This window comes from Somniosus microcephalus, chromosome 19 (genome assembly GCF_052327205.1).
Source record: "Somniosus microcephalus isolate GS21.2 chromosome 19, FLI_Smic_1.0, whole genome shotgun sequence".
NCBI classification, from domain to species: Eukaryota; Metazoa; Chordata; class Chondrichthyes; order Squaliformes; family Somniosidae; genus Somniosus; species Somniosus microcephalus.
The window spans coordinates 36,415,761-36,435,843 of record NC_141005.1 but is presented as its reverse complement, the minus strand read 5'-3'; the positions used below and the strand labels follow the sequence as shown (position 1 = coordinate 36,435,843).

At 46.2% G+C, this 20,083-nt stretch overlaps 1 protein-coding gene across 6 annotated transcripts in view; it reads right to left on the bottom strand.

Annotated features, from left to right (window-relative positions):
* Positions 1–20,083, bottom strand: part of brap (BRCA1 associated protein) — a 69,647-nt gene that overhangs the window by 10,747 nt on the left and 38,817 nt on the right. For 3 of the 6 annotated variants that reach the window (XM_085961550.1, XM_085961552.1, XM_085961551.1), the window contains exons 10-12: positions 11,786–11,875; positions 7,365–7,468; positions 3,374–5,040 (exon numbers count right to left, since the gene is read on the bottom strand). In XM_085961550.1, coding sequence (XP_085817676.1) covers positions 4,689–5,040; positions 7,365–7,468; positions 11,786–11,875 — 546 coding nt within the window. In that variant the 3' untranslated portion in view covers positions 3,374–4,688. Of the gene's footprint in view, positions 1–1,044; positions 3,132–3,373; positions 5,041–7,364; positions 7,469–11,785; positions 11,876–20,083 lie in introns of those variants that run through there. The other 3 variants (XR_015072311.1, XR_015072310.1, XR_015072312.1) reach the window with 3 other exon arrangements.

The following is a 20,083-nucleotide window of genomic DNA, read 5'->3' as shown; positions in this document are numbered from 1 at the left end:
GCCGGCAGACCTGGACTAGGAGGAAAAAAATGGCAGCCATGGTTTCATTTTTGATCGCTATCCAGTGACACTTTTGCTGGAAGTGCATCTGTGTGAACATAAAGGCCGGAATTTTCTGGGGGGTCAGCGGGCGGGATTGGTGACGGGTTGACTGGAAAATTTGATTTTTTTTTTGACAGCGGGTCAGGAACCCGCTGTCATGCGCCTTTCCCAATGGCACATCTGTGATCTCGGATTGGACCCGACCGCAGAGGCGGGCGACCCAATTAAAGCAATTATTGGCTTGTTGACAGACCCTTAATAATGGTTTAACCTTACCTTTTAACTAACTGCTCGCCCACGGGGTCCACGCTGCTCGTGCACCACGTCTGTTAACCTGGGGTGGGAGTTGAATGACCATTGAATCAGCTGATTAGTTGACAGCTTGTAATGTACAGTAAACGCTCCCACCTAACAGCTGTTCACTTTCCAAGTGCAGAAGCTGTTGCTTACTCCATTTGGAAGACAGATTGAGCTTTATGCAGGCTGCAAGTGTTTGGAGCAAGCTCTCCAGTGTCACCTCATTGGAACAACCTCTCTCACCATCGACAAATTGCTTCTGTCATCTCAACTTCACCTGTCATCTATTCCATCAGCATGGGTACCATTTATACGGTTTCACCTTGGTCCTCAGAATCTGACCACAATCAGTCCCAACACCAGCAGCACCAGGCACACCAGAAGCAACACCACCACCAACAGTCTTCGCAATCACCTGATGCTGCACAGGACAAAGAGCATCAACACCCAAACACATTGCTGGCTGGGAGACCAGGGATGGCCTCACCATGGCCAGATTTACTTCATTTGACGCTGTACACCCTGGCTGCCACATGATGTGCCAGGTTGGCACCACCCACACCAACACCATAAAGCATCCCTGCAATGCCCAAGCCATTCCTTTCACACTCATCACCATTATTGGGGGTAGTTATGGCTCACCATTCACTGCAACTCACTGTCACTTCCAAAGGTGCACACAAATCTGTCCAAGAACGCAAAGTGTTGAAAATAAAGGTTTCAATGTTTGACAGCACATTAACAGAAGCTTTACATGAACATTGGATAAAACACCCAAATTGCTACCCTTGTGTGTTGTTAGTTGGTATGATTGCACTAGGATGAGGGTGAGTGTGAGGGGTGGCTAGTGAGGTGGGGATGTAATAATGTATAGAGGGGGATGGGTGGAGGTGCAAGGTAAGTTGGTGTGAGTAAAGATGTGCAGGAGTAGGTTAGGTAAGGCAGAGTGATGGGGACGTGATGAGAGGCACAGCAGGATGAAGTTGTGTGTGGTTTTGTACTCATGTTTCCTGATCTAATGAGATCATTGAAAGGTTTGCGCCACTACACCCAGGTTCTCCTGACAACATCCCTGCTTGTGACCTCCTCTGCATTGTGCAACCAGGCTGTCTTGGTTTCCTGGGGAGGTCTCTTCCACCCATTGGAAGGGAACTTCCCTGCGTGCTGTGACTCCCTCCATAAGCATATAGAGCGAGTCATGGGAGAACTTGGGTGCAGCCCTGCACCTCTGTGCAGTAATTGTCAGTGTTTGCAGCACTTCAATGCTGTAGAACACCGACAGCACAAACGTCAAAAGGTGGCCATGGTCCCTTTAAGGAAACCAGCTCAAGACGCGTCCTGGATGACGTCACCAGACCCGCTCCATCTAATTGGAACGGGAAACGCGCTGGGTGGGCTTAACAAGCCCCATTGAGGCAAGTTCATTTTAGGCAGCGGGATGGAGCCAGCAGCAGGGCTGTGACCCACCAGAGACACACCGGCCGCACCGAACCTGCTGAGGTGAGCAAAATCTTGGCCAAAGTGACAGGATTGGAATTGGCTGTGATGCTGCCCTCAGTTGAATAGCCTGCTGGTACTCATGAAAAATGGCCACTTGGCTGAGGTACCAGAGGGAAGTTAATGCTTGTGGAACTGTACCTCAGCATGAGTTAGGTCCTTTAGGAAGGTGGAAAAAGGAATTAAGCTGAATGGAGTGGGATGAGGGCAGCACAGAAGACAACAGAACAATGGTAAATGTTTTCTGTGGAACAATTTTTATTCTGTTAAAACAATCCTATGATATTTTTTCACAACTCGGGCTGCAAAAAAGTCTTGAAACAGAGAGCTCTGGTTTGTTCCATTCTGATTAGACAAAAGTTATGTTTGTACTGCCAGTCACACTTATGACAGTGTTATTGCTCAGTCTATTGAAATTAGGTAGAATGGACCTATTAGACACACTATGTAAAATTTAAATAGTGATCCAGCTTGGAGTTTCATGCCAAATACATCATTTTGCACTTCAAGATTCAACAGCCCTCAATTTAAAAAAATTGAGTGCATAAAATGTTATTTACAAAATGGTTATATTAATACCTCCATTAAGAGGTAACATGGTTTGGCTGCAATATGTTTTACTTCAGAGACATTTGTCGCAAAACACCTACAAAAACCATTTCAATAAATTGCCTTTTTGTGCCGTGTGGTTAAACATGGTGAGTACTAGTGCTCCCCAAGGACAGGTAACAGACATTTCTTGCAGAAAAAAATTATACTTCAATTAACCTGCTTGGCAAGTCACTCAACATCTATCAATCTACAGCTGTCTAATATCAGCCATCATCCATAATATTTAACCACTATAATAAGATTTACCCAGGAAACAGTGAAAGCAAACTTGCATCTTTAGATTTCTTTATAACCTGCAAGATGCTAATTAGTGAATTAAGGTTCATTCAGAAATGAAGTACATGAATCCAAAAAGTTTCCTTTCTCTTTAAATTAATTTCATAATATATTAATATCACAATTTATTTTTCTAAGTTTGATTGTTTACAGCAACCACAGAATCACATCTGTGTCTGGCATTAAGTGTTCCAAGCTTCTTGCTAAGTACTGCAACCATTGGATAACATATTTACTGCTGACTCAATCACTAATGAGAGAATTGGTAGAACCTTAAGTAGCTTAGGTGGTTTGATAATCGACCAAGTTCCTTTCCATTCTTAGTTACTTAGATGCAGCGATTGTTGCCATTCTGTATTTGCACAGGGTTCTGCTCAGAAAATCTATGCATTGCCAAAAAAATCTCCCTAAAAATAAAAATTACATGAAAAAGAACACAGATGTTAGCTGCAAGTCAGTCAGAAAGAACAAAATCATGTGACTTGGAAATAAAATCTCTTACAAATCAAGGGCAGTTTACTGCAGGATATCTTTCCCCCCCGCCCCCCCACACAGTATGGAAGAACTTGGAGTGCTACAGATGCAAATGAGTTGCAATGGCCTTTGATAGAAGTGAAACAACACCTGGAGACACTAGTGAGATACTCAGTTTATTTTTTGGGGTATGTGGTTTATGATGAACCACAGCCCATCTTTATTTCTGGGATACTCCACACTGCTCATCATTTTATTATTTTACAAGTGAATTATCAATCCTGCCAACAGTTTAATTTACCAGTCACATCAGTGGAAAAAATGTGGTTTTACTGTCACAAAACCTGGCTGTAAAAGTCAGTGCGTGTACAGAAATGGTTTTGTCAGCTTTCTTTCAAGAATACCTTAATTTTTATATTCTAAAGTTAAAAGCTTATAATAAGTTAGCTAATTTGATGGACCCTCATTCTTTCAATTAACTGCAATCGCCAGTTCAGTAAACTTAATACACATTAAATTTGTTTTTATATAGACATCTATCTACTTTTTTTTGTTCTTTTCACAGGGATCTCCACTCTTTTCCATAATGTCAACATTTATCACTTGCAGGTCAGGTCTATCACTTTAAATGTAGGCTACAACACCACTATAACATTTCCATTATCCACATCACCCATCTTATGAATTAAATTTGCAATTAATGTTGAATTATGAACAATTTCCTCCTGTGGACTTGAATTTAAACTGCCCAGATTCATTCCAGTTAGGTTATCTGATAGCTGCGCGAGATTAGCATGTCATTAGTCTGGCTATAGTTATACTGAGATTCCAGGTGAAAGCAGTGCTCTGACCCACTACATCACCTGGTCCACAAAAAAAAATCTTTCAACAATAAACTTGTGCAGAAACACTTGATTTAAATTTTCTTTTAAATTCACACGGTGTCCTACAATGTTCCAGGTGTGCCTACTGTACAGATTTGAATGACTGTAGTTAGTGTCAACTATATTGCTACTCCCACTTAAACCATGTAGCCTATAATCCAAATAGTGTGTGCAAGTGCTGGATTTGCCGGTCTAATGAGTAAGCTTGTGAATTTCAAGCAAGTTGAAAAATAAGATGACAGATAATTTTAATGTTAACGTGCATGAGCAGTAAATTGCTGTGAATTATTCATTATGCTAGAGTAGTTTGAGATGTCCTGTACATTCGACAAATGTACAGCAAACCTTTTTCCAATTACTTGGTTTCATACACTTAAGCTATAATACCAGCAAATACAAATCAATAATGTTGTATTAAATAATGTTTCTGCACAATGCAGAATATAGCCCAATTGCCAAAAAAACTGGCAATTCTTGAATATAGAATCAAAGATAACACAAGTATGGTAGTAGTCAGCACTGAAAATAAACAAATATACACACACCTCCCAGGAGGCTTTTTTTTTGTTTTTTTTCCCTTCCTCTTTCAAAAATGAGAAAGCTCAACTATTTGCTTCTTTTGCCTCTTCCCCTCCTGGATGTCTGTTTGGTTATGGCTCCAGGTGACGGTGCAGCAGATGCAATATTTATCTGTCCCTCCTGAATCTCCTGTCGAGTGTCTGCTGGCATTTGATTGATTTTCTGCTGAGCCTCCAGGTAGAACATGACATCTCGCAGCTGCTCCTGCACCTCTGTAATCTGCCGGTCTTTCTCATCGCACGTGTCCTTCAGCTTCTTCTCCTCTTCCTTCAGCTTGGTTTGCAGCTGGATCTGATTAGCTCGCAGGCACTTGTTCATTTCTTGCTCCTCTTTCAGTTCAGTGCCTAGTTTCAAAACTCTGTTGTTCAATTGAGAACACCTAGCACAATGGCATGGAAAGAGACATTTTAAAAACAATACTGCAACATCCCAATTGAAATTCTACAAGAGCTGAATGCTCATTTATTTGTAGGTTTTGGTTCTTAACTGTGCAATACATCTCAATCCCCAGTCCCATCTGCTTCTGGCAGAGGGAAACACATTAAAAAAATGAGGGATTTAGTCATAGTGGCATTCTCTTTCGATCTTATACAGTAGTAGTTTCCTATTCTAAATACTCCTGTAATGGTAATATACAACCAAAATGAGAGCAAACATCTTTGAACAAGAAGTTTCTGCCCACAAAGCTTAAAAATGAGAATTTCTGGTCAGATTAAATTATGGGGACATGCAATATGGATGCACAATAAATTTAGGCCTATCATGTCCAGCACTTGAAGCACTATACAACTGAAAACAAATTAAAACAGCCCAACTGTTTAGCCAAGGATTGCATTTGAGACTTAATCCTCTAAATTCGCTACTGTATTGTATTAATTCTACACTACTATTACAAATGAATACTTAACAACCCTGCCCCCACTTTTTAAAAGCCCAAATAGTGTATGTGGTAACATTTGAGAGGCTAAATACCATTTTAAACTGCTTGAACAGTTTGTGACTAGCACAGTATTTCTGTAAAATAAGCACTGCCAAAATCGAACTTTGACTTGAATGATCAGTAGGTCGACAGGCTGCAGTTACACAACTCATTTTACACCAGTTGCAATGTCAACAAAAGTTGCTCAATTTACACTTGACTTTCAGTAAAACTACTGCATATTCAAATCTTCACCAGTTTTAAGAAAAAAGTGCTTGTTTTTATGGAATCATAATGCTGGCAAAGTGGAAACACAGCTTTCATTTGTAAAATTTGCAGAGGAAAAGTGTAGAAAGTTACGGTAAAACAACTCAAACAGGTAAGTATTCAAAAGGCACGCAAACATCACTCACTGGAACCAAAAGGACACAACCTTCAAAAATCGTAGGGCAGGGCTAGTACAAATATTTTAGCATAAAATAAACATTCATATTTGTATGTTTGTATAGCACTTTAAAAGTTTTCATTTGTACAAAACATTTGATATTTTTACAAAAGCAAAATACTGCGGATGCTGGAAATCTGAAATAAAAACAGAAAATGCTGGAAATACTCAGCAGGCCAGGTAGCACCTGTAGAGAGAGAAACAGAGTTAACGTTTCAGGTCGATGACCCTTATTTTTGCCGTGTGCAAATTCTTATGTGCGGGAACCTGTTAATCATGCGTAGAAAGTATCTTTTGATACAAAGGGGTATACAAGTCTTTCAGAAAGTTCTGATTCAAGTCTAAATAGTCCTTCAACTTTACAAACACAAGTTGGCGTTTACAGCAATTTAAAGAGAGTTTAGAAATCATGCCTAGAGAAAATCAAAAGGAGAGATGGTTCCCCCCACAACATAGAGGCTAGCACGGCTCTTGTTACTAGCTGCAAGAAGGTGCATATTCCCAAAGTGAAGCCTCTTAAAAGAATATGTGGGCTATATTCCCATCAAAACTATGATCAAATTCCACTTGGAACATCAATACCAAGCAATTTCTCCCACTCCTCAAACCACATCCCTGGAAGTGATTGCAGACTGGCAAGCAGTCCACCCACAGACCAGCAAGGACAATCTTGCTTCTAATAGGCAGGATCACATCAACACCCTACCCCCCAGGACCGCCCACCCCACCACATGGCAGAACGGCAATAATGATCATCGACAATCCTGTAACAGGAGATTATTCTGAATTAAACTACTACAATGGGTCATATTTTAAGAATAAATTGAATTGATGGGCTTGTGATGCCGAGTGTCAGCACTGCTAATTTCTTTACCCTCCGAACTGGGGAAAATCAAAAAGTAAATGTGAAAGAATTTATTTTTAAAAGCAAGATAGGGTGGAACACTATAATTAGCCTCAGCATCCTTACCTTGGGGATGGGAGGAGGAAGGGAAAGAAATTAATTAAGATTTTTTCTCTTGATTGCTATCCAGTAACCTGTGCTAGAAAGCATCAATATGTGGATGTCAGACAAGGACAGGATCAGTTATAATATCCCTGTCAAATGAACAGCCTGCTCACACTCACCAACCTAGTTCATAAATGAACAATAGCCACTTAGGTGTCTGGATTCTTGGCTGAGACACCACCTTAAGGAGAGCAAAGAAGGGAAGAAACTTGAGAAACGGGAAGTAGAATCTACCACATCACCTTTAGAAAGCACCACTGCCCCACTTACTGAGGTTTACTATTCTGTAATTTATGGCGTTGGCGGAACATTTGTTGCAAAATGGCTTACTTTCTCTCGAGAGCTTGTTTGTCTTTCATCAGTTCGTTCAGCTTCTGCTCCAGACTGTCACACTTTTCAATGGTTTCTTTGAATTTTGATTTCATATTGTTAATCTGGAAAGATGAAATAGAATAGGATCAAGTTTAGAAAACATCACTGAAAATAATTTACCAGTGTTGTAATTTAGATCATTCTTCATTCAGCTACACCCAGTCTCAGAGTTTACCACATTTTTAGCAGAAAGTTGGATCGAATCATTTTGTACTTGACTGAATTTTTTGTTGCACTGCATTTGTTAGATGTCCTTAAAAATAATGATCTGAAGGCTGTAAAAAAAAACAATGCACTGGAAATACATGACAGGTTGATCAGCATTTGAAAAGACAAGTTAACATTAAAAAAAAATCTTTGTACTTCCAACATTTTCCATTTCTAATTCAGATTTCCAGCATTTCAATTAATCACTACTGCCGATGTACAGCAGTTTTTTAGTGCCAGACTATGTAAAGTTTTTGCCTGCATTTAATGGTATATCTATGTACAAAAGCGGATGCTGGGAATCTGAATGATGAAAGGTCATCGATCTGAAACGTTAACTCTGTTTCTCTCTCCACAGATGCTGCCTGACCAGCTGCGTATTTCCAGCATTTTCTGTTTTTATTAAATATATATATGTGTATATGTACAGGAAACTGTGTGCTATCCGGCACCCACGGGACCGAGCTGCTGCCGTTGCCTCAAAACTGCCGTACTCTCCAGAGTTAATGTTGAGAGATACGGAGATTCTTATCTCCGTATTTGACAACAAACACTGTTGCTTAGCAACAGCTTCTAAACACTCGGGTGTGGCCTGCAAGCTCTGTAGCTGAAGCGGTTGCTATAGCTACAGACCTTGCACAGCTTGACTGTTCAAACAACGCAAAAAAAAACCCCAAAAAGAATAAAAAATGGCTGCTGATTTTTGCCGGTGGCTCCAGATTGCCGGATAGCTCACCTCCGGATAGCACAAAGTTTCCTGTATTATGAGATATACGCACACATATACACACGCACCAATTATTAGACTGAACGAGGATGAAAGATCCAAATTGGACAACGTATTAATATAATAAAGTAATTTGTCTTCATCTAAATGTTTAACATGAATTGTATAATTTTCACCAAATTGTTTGTTAGGTTCACTCAACTGTAGTTCTACCTAGGTCATCCATACGCCCCCTTTTTAAAAACTGGTAGTAGGTTTGCTATTTTCTGATCCTGGAGTGCTACTCCTGTTTCTAATGATTCCCTAATGATAGTGGCGAGGACGTGGCTGATTTTGCCAAACATCAAGTGCCCTTGTGTGAAGCTCATCGGGACCGGATTCCTCACCTTCCTTTAACATGCTCAACCCAATCAGTGACTGCCTTACCTGAAATTTCTATATCTTTCAGTATTTCCTCCACACCCACTAGAAATTCCACTTCCATGCTAGGAACACTGTCCCACCAGGTCTCCCGATATCTTTGCTGTAACTTGGTCACTGGATATCATGCCACCTTTGGAATCTTCCAATGACCCCACCATTTCTTTTTTTAAACAGTTTGCTACAAATATATATTGAAACATATATTATAGAAACACTTAACATTTATTTTAATATTCCATGCTATCCTAGCCTCATTTTCTATTTGAACTCCTCCTGACTAGTTTCTTAAACCTCCTTTACCTTGTTATTATTTTTGTTAAAGTTGATCGTATGTAGCTTTATACTTTAGGGACAATCTCCTTTGTGCCCATATCCACCACTTTGCTTCCCTCTGTTGCCTTTCTTCACTAATGGTATCTGTTCTGTACTCTGTGCATAGTATTTCTCAGCATGTCTACTTGTCTTCCAATTTCTCCTTCCAAGAGTGCTATCCAGTCTAGTTTGTTCAACTGCTCCCTCAAAATCTATCTTCCTAAAATTGACTTTCTATTGTCTCCCTCTTTTCCATCCTTCACCATACAGGAAACTTTCGATTTACCGGCACCTAAATAACCGGAAATCTCGGTTAACCGGCAAAATTCAGGAGTAGGTTCAGGTAACTTTTATTACTTGCCTTCCTTCATTTGTTGCTGTGCAAGGGCGTGGCTGCAGCTGTTGCTAAGCTACAGAGACGCTTGCAACTTGTGGCCATTGTTCTGAAGCTGTTGCAACAGGGTTTGTTGCTTTATACGGAGCTCTCAGCTCCGTATCTTTTACTATAGCGTTCGGTTATCCGGAATTTTTGATGAACCGGCACCACGTCAGTCCCGTCCGTGCCGGATAAAAAAAAGTTTCCTGTATTATGGTTACTTGTTGTCAAGGTGTTCTGACTCTTACCTGTTCTATTATCTCCCGGTTGTTACTTAATATCATGTCCAACAGTGACCCTCTCTTGTGTGGGTTCCTTGACCAATTGTTCTATGTAGCAATCCAATAATGTTGGATCAAGTTTTAACTCCTATTTTACAGAGTTCAAAATTTAACCCCAACAACTGCATCTGTTCCTGCTGCACTTCCCTTATTTGACTAAAAGGGTCTTGGTCCAAAACCACCTCCTGGACCTGTGATCTATAGTAAATGTCCACAGTTAGTGTCCTTCAGCTCACATTTCTCATCCCTATTTCACAGGATTGCCAGCTTTTTTGCTCCTGGACCAGATAGGTCCATTTGTGTTATAATCAAGGTTTTTTTCACGTAAAGATCTATACCCCCTCCCAGTTTTCTTTTCTATTTCTATGAAAAAAATCTATATCTCTCTACATTTACCCAGCCAGTGTCACTGTTGAACCAGATCTTTCTGATACCGATGATATCTAGCAAGGACCTCCAGATACCCCATTTTATTCCTAAAGACTCCTGTAATTCATATACAAAACATCAAGGCATCTATTTCCCCAATCCCTACACTGATAAGTTTATTCATTTGCCATTATTTTTTCTATCTTTTTGTACCACCGTACTCTGTTACTTATCTGCTGCGGTTAGTGTCCGTACTTGAACTGTAATCTTTCCTATCTTCAGCACTCTGTTTTTCCTCTTTCTAGGTCTGTTGTAATTGCCTTATTAGTACAAGTCTCTCCCGCTGCTTTATCTACTCTCACAGCAATGATATGGGTGAAAATCTGATTACGGTGAAGTCTGTCCCATCTGTTCATCTGTCACTTGCCCAGGAACATGTTTCTATGCTCCTTCACTTCCAACTCTAGCTTTCACTCCCCCTTCTACTGCCCTATGTCACTTCTTTCTCTCATCCTTCATTTCTCCCTTTCCTGCTCTTCTGATTCGCCTCTCGCTTTCTTCCTTCATTTCTCACTCCCTTTATCTCTCCTCTTTCACCTCTCATCAGACTAGGAGGGACTCTGGTTTGGCAGGCTAGGAAGGACTTAAGCTGGGTGGGCGAGTGAGCAGTCAAGCTTGGAAGCACTTACTGGGCAGCAAGCATGCAGGTAGGCCAAGAAGCACTTGTGAGCAGGAATCATTTGGGGTGGGCGGACTATGAAGCACTCGGGCTGAGCTGCTGGGCAAACAGGTGGGCCAAGAAACACTTGAGATGGCAGGAGGGGTGGAATGTCGGCAAGTGACTAGACTGAGAACCACTTGGGGCAGGTGAGTCACAAACCACTTGGAGTGGGTGGGCAAGCAACCATTAGCTTGTGAAAGGTCATTGACCTGAAAAGTTAACTCTGTTACTCTCTCCACAGATGCTGCCTGACCTGCGGAGTATCCATACTTTGATGAGACATTTCACATCTGCTTGTTCAGGTTGTTGTTGTTAAAGATTCCATGATACTATTCATATGAGCAGGGATTTCTCCTGATATCCTCAGTCCTACCTCCCAAATCCACCAAAGAGATTAAATCAGCATTCCATTTGGTTTGTGGAACCTTGGCAGATGTAAGCTGGCCACTTCATTCGCCTATGTAACAGTGACTGCACTTCAGAAGTAATTCATTCTATGTGAAGTGCTTTGAGACATTTCTGAAGTTTATATTGAAATCAAAGCTTCTCACACAATTTTCCTATTGCAAGCTGTATGCCCCTTAATTTTCCTTCCTACTACAATCTGCAAGCTTTTTAAACCTAAACTCGATTACTTCATTTTCTCTGTTACTGTTTTCGAACTTGGTGTCATGCGTGATGGGCCTACGGCCTAGTTTCCTAGGGTTTTCAATTTTTTTAAAAACCATTCCAGTATCAGAATTCCAGTAAATGAAAGAAAGCTTACCAGTTTAATTGGGGGGGGGGGGGGGGGCGGTGGTTAAAGAGATAGGCGAGGACTAACCAGGTAGAGGTCTAGATGAATCAAACACATCTCCTGGAGTGGTCAACTATGGAGAAGCACCTGGAAAGAACACAGATTGTATTCTCCCACTCTCTTGGGCAAGGGAGAAAAATAAAGAATCACTAACAAAAGCAACTTGCCTCTTCTGCTGCATCCTTCTCCAAGTGCACTATCTTGTTTTCCCAGTAGATGCGTTGAGATTCTAGCTGACTGGTCAGGAGGTATGAATACTGTTAAGAAAAAGTTTACAAAATCTACTAAATCTTTAATAAAACTGGTTCACACAGAACATGAAACATGCTTAAGCAAAGTGCACTGCTGGATGAATCTGAACATACTTCCCATCATTGCAAATCAAAATAATATTTAAGCTCGTTATTAAATTTCTACTTTAGGAGATTGTCCTTTGCCCCACAATTAGATTGCCATCCGCTATCTCTGACGCAAGTTGAAAAGTAGCCATTATTGCTGTAGATCCAACTGCTGCTCAGTGTACCAGAGCCGGCTGGGATCTGTCTAGTTTATGCAAGGCGCCTCATCTTAGTGAAGTGGTTAAGACCAGGAATGCAGACCCTTATCCATTCAGTCCTTGGTACATCACTTCGGAGCTCCAATTTGGTACACCACTAAACTCCTGCCTGCAACAATTTTTTAAAACCATCATTTTACTTTATGATAACGAAAGATCCAATTTACTGCCCCTCCTTTGCATACTACATATATACAACATGCATGGTTGCAAATTCACTATTAAATACAATATTTGAATCATCGAATCATAGAAATTTACAGCACAGAAGGAAACCATTCGGCCCATGTCTGTGCTGGCTGAAGGAGCTATCCAGCCTAATCCCACTTTCCAGCTCTTGGTCCGTAGCCCTGTAGATGATGGCAGTTCAAGTGCATATCCAAGTACTTCTTAAATGCGATGAGGGTTTCTGCCTCTACCATCCTTTCAGGTAGCGAGTTCCAGACACCCACCACCCTTTGGGTGAAAAAAGTTCTCAACTCCCCTTTAACCCTGCTGTCAATTACTTTAAATCTATGCCCTCTGGTTACTGACCTCTGCTAAAGGAAATAGGGGGAAAAATTGGGTTGTTTTGCGTCTCCAGTTAGCGCCGCCAACGCCTCCCGCGAAATTCAGCGGGAGGTTAGCGGCGACGGTAACCGTTATAATTCTGCGTGCTGCGCCGCCGGCGATGACGTCATTGCCGTGCGCAGCACCCCGGCCGCGATCTTCAGTAGTGCCCCCTGACTTACTGCTGGACGCTATGGGGTCAGGGGGGCCTACCTGCGGCTGGGACGGCACTAATTAAAGGCGAGGTGCCGGGCGGCTATTTTTGTTGCTGGCCACCTGCCAGCCCTGTCCCCGTTGCCGTCCCCGGCCTCCTCTTCAGCCCCCCCGCGGAGTGCCGGCTGCGCTCAGTGAATCCGGCAGTCCTCGAGTGCCGGGCTCTTTTGCCGGCACTCCGATCCCCGGTGGCCTAGCTGGGCCCCGGGTCGCGCTACTCAAGGCCCATCCCCTTTAAGGGGAGGAAAGCCTGCAGTACCGCGGCGCGACTTGGGCACTGCGAGGGAATATTGCGGTGCTAAGAGGGAAGCAGGGCGCTTCCAGTAGCGCCCCGCTTCACTTTTGGGGCGCTACTGATGAATTTCGGCCGTGGGGGGTGCTAATTTTTTTGGGGCGCTAAAAGTAGTGCCCTGGTGAAGTTAGCACCCCAAAGGGGGCGCAATTCAATTTTACCCCCATAGCTCCTTCCTATCCACTCTATCTATGCCCCTCATAATTTTACACACCTCAATCAAGTCTCCCCTCAGCCTCCTCTGTTTCAAAGAAAACAACCCCAGCCTATCCAATCTTTCCTCAGAGCTAGCATTCTCCAGTACTGGCAACATTCTCGTAAATCTCCTCTGTACCCTCTCTAGTACAATCGCATCTTTCCTGTAATGTGGTGACCAGAACTATACGCAGTACTCTAGCTGTGGCCTAACTAGTGTTTTATACAGTTCAAGCATAACCTCCCTGCTCTATGCCTTGGCTAATAAAGGAAAGTATCCTGTAAGCTTTCTTAACCACCTTATCTACCTGTCCTGCTACTTTCAAGGATCTGTGGACATGCACTCCAAGGTCCCTCTGTTCCTCTACACTTCTCAGTATCCTACCATTTATTGTGTATTCCCTTGCTTTGTTAGCCCTCCCCAAATGCATTACCTCGCACTTCTCCGGATTGAATTCCATTTGCCACTTCTCTGTCCACCTGACCAGTTCATTGCTATCTTCCTGCAGTCTACAGCTTTCTTCCTCACTATCAACCAAATTTCTAAATCATACCCCCTACTTTTAAGTCTAAATCATAGATATATAAACCACAAAAAGCAAGGGACCTAGTACTGAGCCCTGCTGAACCCCACTGGAAACCGCCTTCCAGTCACAAAAACACCAGTCGACCAATACCATTTGCTTCCTGCCACTGAGCCAATTTTGGATCCCATGGGCTTTTACTTTTCTGACCAGTCTGCCATATGGGTCCTTGTCGAAGACCTTGCTAAAATCCATGTAAAATCAGTTCTCATGATGATTCAGTAGGTGTGAGGTACTAAACTGTACAAACTGGCAAGTTTCCAGATTTAACTTGGTAGCCTGTACAGAGGTAGCCAATCTCATCAAACGTGGTACTTTGAAAGTCCTGTAATTGGCTTTAGTGATACAGAGGGGGGCTGGGGAGATGCAAGATTCCTGCCCCTAACCGCTATGCAGTAACCTTTGTAAGTGCATATGAACATAGGTTCAATTGCGATGCCCCTCCCTCCGATAATAATTCATTAACATTCACTAATTCAGGTTCATGCATGAAGAAAGACCACTGAAGCACAGTTCCAAACTGCTACTGTTTCCTCTTGGACTGTACTGGAGCAGGAGCTGTGTTTCAGAAGAGATGGGGTTAAAGGGAGGAAACAAAAAAAAAACCATCAACTTACTTCCAATTAGCCAAAATGTTTGCTATTATTTTTTTAAAATGTTTTAATGTGAAGGTTGTACTTAGCTAAGCACTTTATCCACAGAGAATTAATACACTACCTAAACTGTCAATTAAACTGCTATCATTACACTATATTTTATTTGTTTACAATTTTCCTTCCTGTCTTCAAGGCAGACTGGGTGCCAGCAACCTTTCCCAGGTGGCGATTCTTCATGAGTCTAGACAGTGAGCGTCAGCAGACTACTAAATCATGGGCAACATTACATCATTACAGCGGAGCCTAGTCTTGTCCTCGTGCCCTCACATGGGCACCTTTCCAGGATAAGTTGTTAGGCAGTGATTGGAATGTGGACAATGGCTGACTTTGACCCTTGCTTACATAGGGACAAACCAGGGATTGAACCTGGAATATTCCTAAGAGCTCAATACCACTCCAGGTAGTGCATTTACCCACTCAGCCATTGAGGGACCCGATAACAGGCAATGCATACACTGCCAAAACCACAAAGCAAAACACCTTGTACTGCTGCAAGTACTTTCACGTGATATATTTTCTGGTGTTGAACGCCGGTGCAACTGCTGAACAGAATTTTAAGTAAATTATTAACATAAATAACCGAGTGGAGTGAGTTCAAGGCTGTAATTCAATCTTTAGATTCAGAAAATATTAACCCATAGTTGAGGACAGTATCTAAGACACCCGCCTCCAAATGCAGCACAGCATTGAAGGCAGTCCCCACTATCTACTGCTCTAGCTGCACTCAGTAAGTAATCTGACATCTGAAGCAGGAAAAAAGTCTTCTGCAACATCTTCATTTTAAATACATCAGTACAGTACACCATAAACTCAACAGAACTGGTCAAGATCAAATTACTTCCATGATGATTTTTCCTTTGAGAAGCAAGTTTTAACATTTGAACAGCTCTACTATGTTGCGCAGTTTACAGCAGAAACAAAGGTCACTCAGTTTAGGTTTTGGACAGGCGTCTAGATTAATTTAAATCCTGTAAATTAAAATTAATTAATCAAACTTTTTCCAAAAGTGTTATATATTTTTTAAAAGCAGCTTTAATGATTTCCAGTGTCCACAAAATAGGCACCAATGAATTTTAGACACCAAGGCTGTCATGCAATCAGAAGCAACCACTTTAACCCTCGGCACTATTAAGATTAGGCATATATAACTCTCTATTTCACCCGAGATGTTCATTTCCAGGCAACAGCATGCTAGCTTGAGAGACAACATCATTCCAACAGTACAGCCTGCATGGTTTTTAAAAACCCTAATTTTTTGGCTGAAGCTTCTACCAGCAGCAGGGAAGCACCATTTGTTTTATTCATTCACGGGGTGTGGGCGGCGCTGGCAAGGCCAGCATTTATTGCCCATCCCTAATTGCCCTCGAGAAGGTGGTGGTGACCATGCCAGGTAATGTGAGAAAAACCACTGCACTACCAGTGGCAGCTGATATCTTTGTTCACCCTGCCTTTACTTTCAATGCTGCCACTACAGGAAACTTTGTGCTATCCGGCACCGACGGGACTGAGCTGTTGCTGTTCCCTCAAAACTGCCGGACACACCAGCGCTAATGTTGAAACATACGGAGATTTTCAGCTCCATGTGAATCAACAAACCCTGTTGCTTAGCAACAGCTTCTAAACAGTCGGCAAGCGTCTCTGTAGCGTCTCTAGCTGAAGCTGTTGCTTAGCTACAGACCTTGCAGAGCTTGACTGTTGAGAAAAAAAAGCAACAAAAAGAAAAAAAACGGCTCCTGATTTTTGCCGGTGGCTCGAGCTTGCCAGATATTTAGCCTCCGGATAACACAAAGTTTCCTGTATTTACAACTAGCTGGCGTGCCCGGCGGTGCCGAGGGTTTTTTGAGGGCATGTTGTTGTTGGAAGAGAGAGAGCGAGAGAGACTGGGGGGAGGAGAGAGCGAGAGAGACTGGGGGGAGAGAGCGAGAGAGACTGGGGGGGGATGAGAGCGAGAGAGACTGGGGGGGAGAGAGCGAGAGAGACTGGGGGGAGAGAGCGAGAGAGACTGGGGGGGGAGAGAGCGAGAGAGACTGGGGGGGAGAGAGCGAGAGAGACTGGGGGGGAGAGAGCGAGAGAGACTGGGGGGGAGAGAGACTGAGAGAGACTGGGGAGAGAGCGAGAGACTGGGGGGGAGAGAGCGAGAGAGACTGGGGGGGGAGAGAGCGAGAGAGACTGGGGGGGAGAGAGCGAGAGAGACTGGGGGGGAGAGAGCGAGAGAGACTGGGGGGAGAGAGCGAGAGAGACTGGGGGGGTGATGAGAGCGAGAGAGACTGGGGGGGGAGAGCCAGGAGCGAGAGAGACAGAGGCGGGGGAGAGAGCGAGAGAGACTGGGGGGGGAGAGAGCGAGAGAGACTGGGGGGGGAGAGAGCGAGAGAGACTGGGGGGGGAGAGAGCGAGAGAGACTGGGGGGGGGATGAGAGCGAGAGAGACTGGGGGGGGAGAGAGCGAGAGAGACTGGGGGGGGAGAGAGCGAGAGAGACTGGGGGGGGAGAGAGCGAGAGAGACTGGGGGGGAGAGAGCGAGAGAGACTGGGGGGGGAGAGAGCGAGAGAGACTGGGGGGGAGAGAGCGAGAGAGACTGGGGGGGGAGAGAGCGAGAGAGACTGGGGGGGGAGAGAGCGAGAGAGACTGGGGGGGGAGAGAGCGAGAGAGACTGGGGGGGAGAGAGCGAGAGAGACTGGGGGGGGAGAGAGCGAGAGGAGAGAGACTGGGGGGGGAGAGAGCGAGAGAGACTGGGGGGGAGGAGAGCGAGAGAGACTGGGGGGGGAGAGAGCGAGAGAGACTGGGGTGGAGAGAGCGAGAGAGACTGGGGGGGGAGAGAGCGAGAGAGACTGGGGGGGGAGAGAGAGCGAGAGAGACTGGGGGGGGAGAGAGCGAGAGAGACTGGGGGGGATGAGAGCGAGACTGAGAGACTAGAGAGACGGGGGGGAGAGAGCGAGAGAGACTGGGGGGGGAGAGAGCGAGAGAGACTGGGGGGGGAGAGAGCGAGAGAGACTGGGGGGGAGAGAGCGAGAGAGACTGGGGGGGAGAGAGCGAGAGAGACTGGGGGGGAGAGAGCGAGAGAGACTGGGGGGGGAGAGAGCGAGAGAGACTGGGGGGAGAGAGCGAGAGAGACTGGGGGGAGAGAGCGAGAGAGACTGGGGGGAGAGAGCGAGAGAGACTGGGGGGAGAGAGCGAGAGAGACTGGGGGGAGAGAGCGAGAGAGACTGGGGGGAGAGCGAGAGAGACTGGGGGAGAGAGCGAGAGAGACTGGGGGAGAGAGCGAGAGAGACTGGGGGGAGAGAGCGAGAGAGACTGGGGGAGAGAGCGAGAGAGACTGGGGGAGAGAGCGAGAGAGACTGGGGGGAGAGAGCGAGAGAGACTGGGGGAGAGAGCGAGAGAGACTGGGGGGGAGAGAGCGAGAGAGACTGGGGGGAAGAGAGCGAGAGAGGAACTGGGGGGAGAGAGCGAGAGAGACTGGGGAGAGAGAGCGAGAGACTGAGAGAGCGAGAGAGACTGGGGGGAGAGAGCGAGAGAGACTGGGGGGGAGAGAGCGAGAGAGACTGGGGGAGAGAGCGAGAGAGACTGGGGGGAGAGAGCGAGAGAGACTGGGGGGAGAGAGCGAGAGAGACTGGGGGAGAGAGCGAGAGAGACTGGGGGGAGAGAGCGAGAGAGACTGGGGGGAGAGAGCGAGAGAGACTGGGGGGAGAGAGCGAGAGAGACTGGGGGAGAGAGCGAGAGAGACTGGGGGGAGAGAGCGAGAGAGACTGGGGGGAGAGAGCGAGAGAGACTGGGGGGAGAGAGGCGAGAGAGACTGGGGGGAGGAGAGCGAGAGAGACTGGGGGGAGAGAGCGAGAGAGACTGGGGGAGAGAGCGAGAGAGACTGGGGGGAGAGAGCGAGAGAGACTGGGGGAGAGAGCGAGAGAGACTGGGGGGAGAGAGCGAGAGAGACTGGGGGGAGAGAGCGAGAGAGACTGGGGGGAGAGAGCGAGAGAGACTGGGGGGGAGAGCGAGAGAGACTGGGGGGAGAGAGCGAGAGAGACTGGGGGGAGAGAGCGAGAGAGACTGGGGGGAGAGAGCGAGAGAGACTGGGGGGAGAGCGAGAGAGACTGGGGGGAGAGAGCGAGAGAGACTGGGGGGAGAGAGCGAGAGAGACTGGGGGGAGAGAGCGAGAGAGACTGGGGGGAGAGAGCGAGAGAGACTGGGGGGAGAGAGCGAGAGAGACTGGGGGGAGAGAGCGAGAGAGACTGGGGGGAGAGAGCGAGAGAGACTGGGGGGAGAGAGCGAGAGAGACTGGGGGGAGAGAGCGAGAGAGACTGGGGGGAGAGAGCGAGAGAGACTGGGGGGAGACTGAGAGCGAGAGAGACTGGGGGGAGAGAGCGAGAGAGACTGGGGGGAGAGAGCGAGAGAGACTGGGGGGAGAGAGCGAGAGAGACTGAACGAGAGAGACTGGGGGGGAGAGAGCGAGAGAGACTGGGGGAGAGAGCGAGAGAGACTGGGGGGAAGAGAGCGAGAGAGACTGGGGGGAGAGAGCGAGAGAGACTGGGGGGAGAGAGCGAGAGAGACTGGGGGGAGAGAGAGCGAGAGAGACTGGGGGGAGAGAGCGAGAGAGACTGGGGGATGAGAGCGAGAGAGACTGGGGGGAGAGAGCGAGAGAGACTGGGGAGAGAGGAGACTGAGAGCGAGAGAGACTGGGGGAGAGAGAGCCGAGGAGAGACTGGGGGGAGAGAGCGAGAGAGACTGGGGGGAGAGAGCGAGAGAGACATGGGGGGAGAGAGCGAGAGAGACTGGGGGGAGAGAGCGACGAGAGACTGGGGGGAAGAGAGCGAGAGAGACTGGGGGGGAGAGAGCGAGAGAGACTGGGGGGATGAGAGCGAGAGAGACTGGGGGGAGAGAGCGAGAGAGACTGGGGGAGAGAGCGGGGGAGAGAGCGAGAGAGACTGGGGGAGAGAGCGAGAGAGACTGGGGGGAGAGAGAGCGAGAGAGACTGGGGGGAGAGAGCGAGAGAGACTGGGGGGAGAGAGCGAGAGAGACTGGGGGGAGAGAGCGAGAGAGACTGGGGGGAGAGAGACGAGAGAGACTGGGGGGAGAGAGCGAGAGAGACTGGGGGGAGAGAGCGAGAGAGACTGGGGGGAGAGAGCGAGAGAGACTGCTGGATTTAGTTCGGGATTAGCCTGGAGAGGGGGGGGGGGGAGAAGGAGGGGGGGAGAAGGAGCGCCTCAGCCCTGGCCCGATCGACCCCTGCGAAGAAAGGAAGAAGGCGAGCTCTCCCTCCCTGTCCCACCCCCTCACTCTTTCCCTCCCTCCCTCCCCTCTCCTCACCCTCCCACCCCTGTCCCACCCCCTCACTCTTCCCCTCCCTCCCCTCACCCTCCCACCCCTCCCCCCTCTCCTCCCCCTCCCACCCCCCCCTCTCCTCTCCCTCCCCCCCTCCACCCTCCCTCA